General features: G+C 33.0%; 1 protein-coding gene across 1 annotated transcript; it reads right to left on the reverse strand.

Moving 5' to 3' along the window:
- Window positions 1–2,044: 2,044 nt before the first annotated feature.
- LOC127097153 (protein DETOXIFICATION 49) lies at window positions 2,045–4,042 on the reverse strand. Its single transcript, XM_051035664.1, has one exon. The coding sequence runs from the start codon at window positions 3,872–3,874 to the stop codon at window positions 2,267–2,269; it is 1,608 nt and encodes a 535-aa protein (XP_050891621.1). The 5' UTR covers window positions 3,875–4,042; the 3' UTR covers window positions 2,045–2,266.
- Between the last annotated feature and the right edge of the window lie 5,809 nt (window positions 4,043–9,851).

Raw genomic sequence — 9,851 nt, forward strand, 5'->3', positions numbered from 1 at the left:
CAAGCCCCGGGGACATAGAATAAGAGAATAGATAACTTTCTGATTGAGTCAGGTTTCACTAAGTGTGTTTCAGAACATGAAGTGTATGTCAACAAAGCAAACAGTCTTAATCGAGTCATTATATGCTTATATGTAGATGACTTGCTGATTACAGGTGCAAATGAAGCAAAAATAAAAAGGGTCAAGTCGAAACTAATGCAGGAATTTGAAATGTCCAACCTCGGAAACTTATCATATTTGTTAGGGATGGATTTTAAAGACATGAGTGAAGGAGTGTTTCTACAAAAGACGGAGTATGCCCAATATATCTTGAAAAAGTTCAAGATGAGTAACTGTAATTAGGGGTGGCAAATGGGCATGCCCGCCCCATTTAGGGCGGCCCCACAAAATCCCGTAGAAAAACGGGGCGGTCATAGTTGAGGATGTGGGCCTAAATCTTAGGCCCGCCCCGCAAAAAAGTGAGGGTGGGACGGGAAAAGCCCGTGGGCACTGCACTCTTTAAGCCTAAAAATGCAAAAATTTATGTAAGTTTACGTGTCAGTAAAAGCCCGCGAAAAAAATGGGGCGGGGCGGGGCGGACACATTAGAGGGCGGGGGCCTAAATCCTTGGCCCGCCCCACACTAAAGTGCGGGCAAAATGGGCATGTCCAGCGGGATGGGCCCGTTTTGTCACCCCTAACTGTAATGCAGTTGTCAGACCATTGGAGACTGGAGCAAAATTGAGAAAGGATACAAATGATGAGTTTGTACAAGAAAATCATTGGATCCTTAAGATGCGTATGCAACATCAGGCCATATATTTGTCAAAGTGTTGGGTTGTTGAGCAGATTCATGTAGAAGTCACAAGAATGTCATCTCACTGCATTCAAGAGAGTGTTGAGATACATAAAAGATACCATCCTTCGTGGTGTGTTGATACCAAGGCATAAGGATACCAGCACAGGTGCATAGGTACATGGTTACACTGATTCAGATTTTAGTGGATATCAAGACGAGAAGAAGAGTATTGCATACTACATATTCATAATTCGAGGTGTTCCAATCTCTTGGAGCTAAAGAAAATAAAACATTATTGTTTTATCATCTTGTGAAGCTGAATACATGGTTGCATCATATGCAGCATGTCAAGCAACATGGATAGAGATGTTGCTCGAAGAGCTCAAGATCATGAAACCTAAGAAAATGAATGTGTTTGTCGATAACAAGTCATCTATCGACCTAACATACAGAGATGAGGTATCACTTTCTTAGGGATCAAGTAAATAAATAAAAAAGGTTGAACTTGAGCATTGCAAGTCATAATTGCAACAAGCGAGCATACTCATTAAGTCCCTGAAGAAAGTTAGACATCATGAGCTGCATAGAAGTATTGGGATAAGAAGTTTCGAAAACATGAATTAGAAACGTAATAGAATGTATAATTCAGTGATTTAGGAAAGTTATATTCGACTTGTGTGTCGAAGTCGAATACAACATATCTGTCGAAATAAGAGCATCTATTTGAAAAGATCAAATATTACAGTTTGTAATATATATATATATATATATATATATATATATATATATATATATATATATATATATATAAAGAGATGACGTCTTAAATTAAAAAAAAAATCATAATATAGTTTTATCTCACTTCTCTCTCAACTCTTCTTCTTCCTTGTTTTTGAAAACTAAATTGTTCCAACAATAATTAGGTACTTAAGTACCTTTAGTATTACATTATAAATGGCTTAACAACCTAACTAAACACATGTTAACAAATTAACTGACCGAACTATCAGCACTAAGAAAGCTAACTAATACTATAACAAAAAGTTAGTATCGTCTAATATATCAAACAAATATATTTTAATCATACAAATTTATAAGTTATCTACCCTAAGAGCTAATAAGTTAAAAGTGCTCTGTTTTGACAATGCTAATAAAACATATTCATAACCAAATAATTAATACTTGCACATTACGTGCATTTGTGAATGAATGATTATCATGAAAATGGTACTCTATTGAAGATAATTACGTAAAATATACACAAGAGTAGTTAAAAATTCTTTCATCCACATTCCACACTTTTGATCTAAAGTTATACAAAAATAGAAAATGTCATCCTATTTCTCTCTCTCTCTCTACCTCTGTTCCTCTTACAACAAAGAAAAATTCCTAATAAAAAACAATTCTTGTTTTTTTTGTTACAAAAAAAACGTGTTAATCAAAGTTAGACCCTTGATTAATTATCTTAATAATCCGAGTCAGCTAATGATTAAGAAGAATCTTCCTTAATTTCAGCTTTAAGTAACTTCTCAGCTTCAACTTCTTTGCTGTCATCAACAACATTAACATCACTTGCTGATCCTAATCCAGTTAATTTCTTAGCTCTTAGTGCTTCACAATCCCAATCCGTTTGACTCAAAACCACCAACATAGTCACAGCACATGTACCTTGAGCCACAAGCAACCCAAGCCACAGTCCTTGAAAATCAAACCCAACATAAAAAGCTAACCAAATTGCCACAGGCATTCCAACAATGTAAAAAGAACCAAAATTGATATTTGCACCTACTTTAGGTCTTGCTGTTCCTCTTAGCACCCCACAGCCTGTTGTTTGAGGACAATTTCCAAGCTCACATAGCCCTATTAAGGGTAAAACCAAAGATGTGATTTTGATGATCTCTTTGTCTTGAGTGAACATGCTAGCCCAAATGTTTCTAACCATTGTGGAAAACACCAAAGCAAATAGTCCTAGAATGAAGCTACATGACAGTCCTACTATGGCGGAAAGTTTCGCTTTCGATGGCTTTTGAGCTCCTAGTTTGTTACCAACTCTAGTGGAGACACTAAAACTTATTGATGATGGGAAAATGTAAAGTAATGAAGTGGTTTGAATCAAGATTCCCATAGAAGCAACGGTTGCTCTTGGATTTATCAACAAACCACATAACAAAATCATGATTTCGTACCACCACCATTCGAGACAAACCGAAAGACAACTTGGTATAGCTAGATTGAGAAGTGATTTCCATTGTTTGAAACATTGTGATGAGAAACCACCCCATGTTTTCTTGTGTGTGCCAGAGAAAACTATGTAGAGAATCAAAGAAGCAACAAGGTTGAAATTTGTCCATACCCCACTTAAGGCAACACCTTTGATTCCCATGTTGAGGTGAGAAACAAGAAAGTAGTTTATAGGAATGTGAAGAAAAATTGCTAGAGTAGCACAAAGGGTTAGAGGTAGAGTAATGGATTGGCTTCTAAGGTAGATTCTTAAAGGGTGTAAGAAAGATTGTGCTAAGAGATCGGGAATGGAATATAGAAGATATGATTGAGCTTGTGTTGCTATAGATTCTTCTTGGCCGCATAAAAGAAGGATATGTTTTGTGTAAAGCCAAAGTATTGAAATGGGGATAGAGGTTAAGAGTAACAAGAGAATGGTTTTTTGTAAGCATAGACCAAGAAGAGTGAACCTTTTGGCACCAAAGGCTTGTCCACAGATAGGTTCCATTCCAACGGCGAGGCCGGAGAGGATCGAGTAACCGGTAATGTTAGCAAAGCCGACCGCTAACGAACCGCCTGCTAAGGCGAGTTCGCCGAGGTGGCCTAGAAAGAGCATGGAGATCATTGAACGACAATATAGTAAGAGACCGGTGAAGATCATGGGAAAAGCAATTTTGGATATAGAAATAACTTCTTTGAAGGTAGCTCTAAGATGGGTTTTTTGGATTTGTATAGATGGAAATGGATTCTCTATGTTTGTGTTTTTTTGGATAAGTGGATCGGTCATCATGTTGTTGATGTTTGGTTCTTTTGTGTCTTTGATTGAAACTAGTAGATATTCAGGATTTGAATTGAGGTTAGAAGTTTGATGATACATAGTTTCTCTATCAAGAAATGGAATGGTTTGGAGAAGATTTGAAAGGTGTAAAAGAGAAAGAGTCAAGGAGAATATAGTAGAGAGGGTTTTTACAAATGGTTGTGTGTTGCATTTTATAGCATTTGAATGAGTACTAGTGTCCTTAGGCACTTTTGGAGAGGCTATAACATTTAATATCGACCGGCCTAAATCATATCATATAGTATATACATGATGATATATAAGATTTCATATCTCTTTTTTCTGTATAATATATATATATATATATATATATATATATATATATATATATATATATATATATATATATATATATATATATATATTAGAAACAAGATATTTATTGCGTGTAATTGCAGATTTATCATCATTGCGTGTACAGGACTAGGTTCGAACTAGATATTATATGTAATTTTTTTATTGAATTTAATAATTTAGTAAATGATGAATTTTTTTTAAAAAAAATCTATGTGTTAAACTAAAATAGTTTAATTAGTAGTAGTTTTCAATAATGTGTTATTTTTAATAGATGAGGGGCCATATAACACTTTGGAAGGTTGATATAACAAGATATTTCAAAATATAACATTATTCATTAATATCTTTTGAAATAATATGACAAATGATATGATTTAGTGACGAGGGGTCATATCAAGTTTAGAAGATTTAGAGGTGTTAGAAAATTGTTTTCTTTTGTTCTTGGTAATTCAAAAATAAAGTTGTCCAATGAAAGAGAAAAAGCAAATGATTATAAATTCTAAGTTACGTATATTCTAAAAGACACGAGGATAAGGATAATCCAAAAGTGATATTTTAGACAATAGTCACATTTTGTTTAGTGTTAAGGGTCACAGTGTTTGCTCCTAGACAAGGTTGTCTTTGGACAGTTAATAAGGATTAGGTTTTGTATGCAAACCAAAAGCCAAAAGTCCATTAGAGTCCTTCAATGTTCAACCTTGATTTATAAGAAATTTTTCATCAGTATTAGAGGTGCCTAAATTGCTTAATGTCAAAATAAAGTTGTTTGTTTCATAGATGAGACAAGGCCACTTAACGGTTTGTTCAACTAAGTAGGGTCCATCATGAGATTCCATTGTTTTATTGTGTTCTTCACATTTACAAAAGAGAAACCACTTCATCAATAAGTGCATGTTGAACCATCACGGATCAGTTCGACATCGACTATGAATTAGTTAAGTCTATGTTTGATGATGAAAGAAATCACGGTGAAAATCTTCGGTGAGCAAAAAAATACATTTACGAACTTCTCAAATTCAAGGTAGAAATAATTTTAAAAACGTGGGACAGCGGTGATTCACCGCATTACCAAACACAGACATAATATTTTATATATACTATTCATTTTTAATGATTATGAAATATTTGTTGGTTTTGTCTTTTTGACACTCTGGATATTATACGGAGATCTGACATTTTTTTTTATGAAGTATTGATCTATTGTATCTTCTAAACATTTTAATAAAATGATATCAAAATGTGATTCTGCTTAGTAGAAATCAAAAATAGAATTATAGGGTTGGATCGAATATACAAAGTGAAAAATTCACACTTAAAACAACCTTAATTTTTGTGAAACTTGCCATCAATGCAAACATGAACTAACTCTCCTTGAATCTTACATCACTCTTATTGCTATGTGTATCCACAAGATAATAACTAGAGAGCATGTGTTTCATTGTCAATATGTGCTGTCTATTAGCTATATAACTATGTTTAATTTAATGATTTCAATTGTTTGTGTTCATTGAATCTAAAGAGTTAGTTATGATTACTCTGTCGTTGAGGTTAGTTAGTTGAAAAGAAAATTGTTCTTACTTCTCTTGAATTTTAAAATTAACATGGAGTCAAAGGTTGCACCGTTTGATATATATGGATAAATAATGATATTTAAAAGCAATTAAGTTACAAATTAATCGATTTGTAAGTTTATCTATTCATGGAAAAATTAATATATAAATGAAACTATATAAGTAATTATCAACTGTGATAGAATATATAGATCTAAATTTTAAAATGCACGACATAATAGATAAGGTCTACAAAGATGAAGTACTCTTCGCATTGTAATTGGTTTTATAATAACTTTAATAATTAATTAGCTTAACATAAAAATTTAATATAAAATTAGATGTTACTCTATGTGGGCCGCCACTAAATTATTCATGTTCCAAGTTTGAGGTTTCTTCCTCCACCTCCCAAATTTTATTTGGCATCTCTACACTTCTTATGTTTTTATAATATTAACTTCAAAATATTACATTTCATTTACAAAAAACATTGAAATATTTCAACTTTTTTGAATAGTTATGTAATTTTTCACACATTGCATCGACACTACCGAATATATTCGTTTAACGACAAGTTTGTGTTTTTACCGCATTTTTAATACTTTTTTGAATTTTTCTTTAATTTTTACCAAATGGTTAAAAATATTCGGTAAAAATATAATGTTTTTTTTTTTGCATTTTGAAATTTTTTCGAAAAAATTCATATGTTTAATCGGATTTTTTTTAAATGTGGCAAAAATGCACATATTTTTTCGGATGTCACTGCTCCTGCTTTGACAGACATGTCTATACACACGGATGGAGGGTTCTGTGATGGGCTCAGTGTATGTTTTATTCTCACAGGATATGTGGATCATGTGGCATTCAGATTATGGCAGAGAGAAGTATGTATATTATATGTCGATGATGTGACTTTATTTATTAATGATACTTTAAAATTAACTTAAGTTTTTTACTTTGTTTGTTACAGGATTGTACTCCGCTTAAGGTGTCCACTCATGGGTTGAAGCTAAAGAAGTTCTCTAATATCGAGATGCCACCGTAGGTGAAGGGGATAGTTGAGGAGTACGGTATCCTTCCATTGGTGTACTCACTACTACGAAAAATACATTTAATTACGGTTGTAAAACACATATAATGATGGTTTCACATCTGTTGTTAGGTAGCGTGTATGGTATTTATGGTGGTTTCCACAACGGACGTGTGACTGTGGTTATAAGCTAGGTAGTGCGCTACCTATCACAACGGTTATACTAAACAACTGTTGTGATATATATTTAGGTCATGGATTCAAAACTCAGCCGCAACAACAATTTATTTTGGAATATAATAAACATTTCACCACGGTTACAGAAGATAACCGTTGTGAAAAGTACCTTGAGTTTATTATAAAATATGTAGATTCCTTGTTTTTCCTTACACCTCACTAAACATATACAACCATTAAAATTGATGTAGAAGATAATAATTTGAAAAAATAAATTATTCTTGAAAAACAACTTAAACGAACCACTTTTTTTCAAATTGCATTCATATCGTAATTCATCACTTGCTTCTTAACACGTAGTATTTGATTCAATGCCCCGAGTTATTCAAAACAACGGTTCATTCCTAATTTATTTTACAAAGCATCAATATGTTGACTAATTCGAAATCATCGCCATCGCTATCATCATCATCAATATTTTAATCAATGATGAAGATTATTATGATGAGAACGATGAAGATGATTCAATTTCTCAACAAATTTGATATTTTGCAATATAAATTAATAGAGAATGAATCATTGCTTTGAAGAACATGGGGGCAATAAATCAAGTTCTACGTGTTAAAGAACGATGTAGATGAATTACGGGATGCGTGCAATTCAAAAAATATGTTTGATCTAAGTTCCATATCTAAAAAATAACTTACTTGTCAGATTATTATTTTTTAAATCAATTTAAATGAATGCATGTTCAATGAAGGGTTAGTGAAACAAACAATCTACATACATTATAATAAACTCAACAACAACACACATCAACAATAACAATGTTTATCAACAACAACAACATCAACATTTATCAACAAAATGACAATAACATACCTTTATTGAAAATATTCGTGGAATGATCTGAAGTTGATCTATTGTGTGTTGTCATGAAGAAAGAATACAAGGTGGGTGAAGCTTCTAAAATAGCTTCATACTTCTTATATTATTTCTCCATAGCAAAACAAACCATTTATGAACCACATATAATATGAGTTCTCTTGAACCGGATTTTGAAATATAAACAACTTTCAGAATATTAACCTGTTTTGAAAACATAAACTAGCATTAACATAACTGAAAACATGACCCAAAAAAGAAGTAAATCATGCCACAACAAAAAGCAGCAAGTTAACATAAACTAACAGTACATTATAACATAACAAGCAACAACAACCACAACATACAAAAACTTATCAACAACAACAACCAACAATAAATCATGTGAAACATAACAAGGTCTTCAATCTTCATGCCTAGTTGAATCATACAATTCTCAAGGTCTTCATAGATCTCAAGGTATTCATCTGTATCAAAATTAGTTGCATTCAGATTCATTAGGCCATTCATAATAGCCTCTACCTTCTTCATCTTTTCATGGTTAATATTCTTGAAAAGAATCTTCTTATAGCCTGTTCCACCAGACGATTCAACAACAGTAATGTGATCCCTAACATATTCAGCTTCCTTGAATTTGTTCAACCATAACTCCACCATATCAATAACCTCTTTTGTAACCTAGATCTCGTGGATAAGTTTGTTGCTCCCACTATTCATGTTGAGAGAAGGATCTGAAATCTGAGAGAAGGATCTGAAATCCGAACAAGAAGAGAAACCTTTTTTCAAAATAACATACAACAACATACAACAACAACAACATACAACAACAAAAAACAATAAACTCTCGGACAAGAAGAAAATCATGTGAAAATCATGTGAAACATAAAAATAACATACACGAAAAAGAAAGAACAAGGAAGAAGAAGAATACCTTTATATATTAAGCGAGAGCTAATGACGAAGAAGAAGAGAGAAAATGTGTGCTAGGGTTTTTTTGTGAGAGATACGGGGATATTTTCAAGAAGCGAGAGCTAATTCACTTACATTATATATGAGTAAAAAATTTCATTGTGGTCATATTCAAAAACCATGATGAAATGTAATGACTTTCACGATAATTCACATTAACAACCGTGGTGTTAGGTATTTTAATTTTAATTTATATATTATAATTATAAGGATAACACTCATTGTAACGAAAAAGTAGAAAATTGTTGAAGTTGGGATTCGAACGTTCTCACTCCATAAATGTATAATCACGGTTTATTAGTTTGACCGTAGTGCAAGGTTTTTTGTAAATATAAATAAACAAAGCGCTTCCAAAAATGAGCTATTACCACGGTTAACAGTCAAACTGTTGTAGTTTAGTGTGACGAAAGGTCTATTTTGTATTAGTGATTATTCGCTTACCATGCTTGACGGTCACCTATTGACAGCCTTTGTTGAGTGATGACACAAGGAGACATCTTTCTTCCATCTTTCATTTGGTGAGATGACGATTACATTGGATGATGTCTCCTCACTTTTCCATATTCTGCTGGCAGATAATTTCTTCATTGCGCATATCATTAGTCAGGAGACTGCACGTATGATAGTTATATAGTACTTGGGGGTTACTAAATAGCTGGTGATAGATGAGTCTAGGTTTATGAGGGGTACTCACTTTTGTCTATCTTGCCTCCAGGATAAGTATAAAGAGCTAGTGTGTCAGGGTATGTATGAGGCAAACGCTAGGGTATACATGTTACACCTTATACGATGTACACTCTTAGCGAATAAGTCTCGTGTATATATTGATGCAAAGTACATGTGGCTGTTTAACAGTCTTGAGCATTGCAGTTGGGAATTGGGGTGTGTTGCATTGATTATTCTATATGTTTCACTTGGAGAGGCGACTGTTTTTGAGACCACACAGCTTGCTGGTTATATGAGTCTATTTCAGGTATAACTAAATTATTAATTCTTATTATGTTAGTTATATTTATGAAATTATTTCTTGTTATCCGAGTCTTTGTTAATGTGCAGTGATGGATATACGAGCATTTTATGTCCATTGGTGATAGGTGGTTTATTGCTA

This window comes from Lathyrus oleraceus, chromosome 6 (assembly GCF_024323335.1).
Source record: "Lathyrus oleraceus cultivar Zhongwan6 chromosome 6, CAAS_Psat_ZW6_1.0, whole genome shotgun sequence".
In the NCBI taxonomy this organism is placed as follows: Eukaryota; Viridiplantae; Streptophyta; class Magnoliopsida; order Fabales; family Fabaceae; genus Lathyrus; species Lathyrus oleraceus.

What these genes read in the sequence shown, in the direction of transcription:
- LOC127097153 (XM_051035664.1), bottom strand. Translation starts at nt 3,874, where the DNA reads ATGTATCATCAAACTTCTAACCTCAATTCAAATCCTGAATATCTACTA.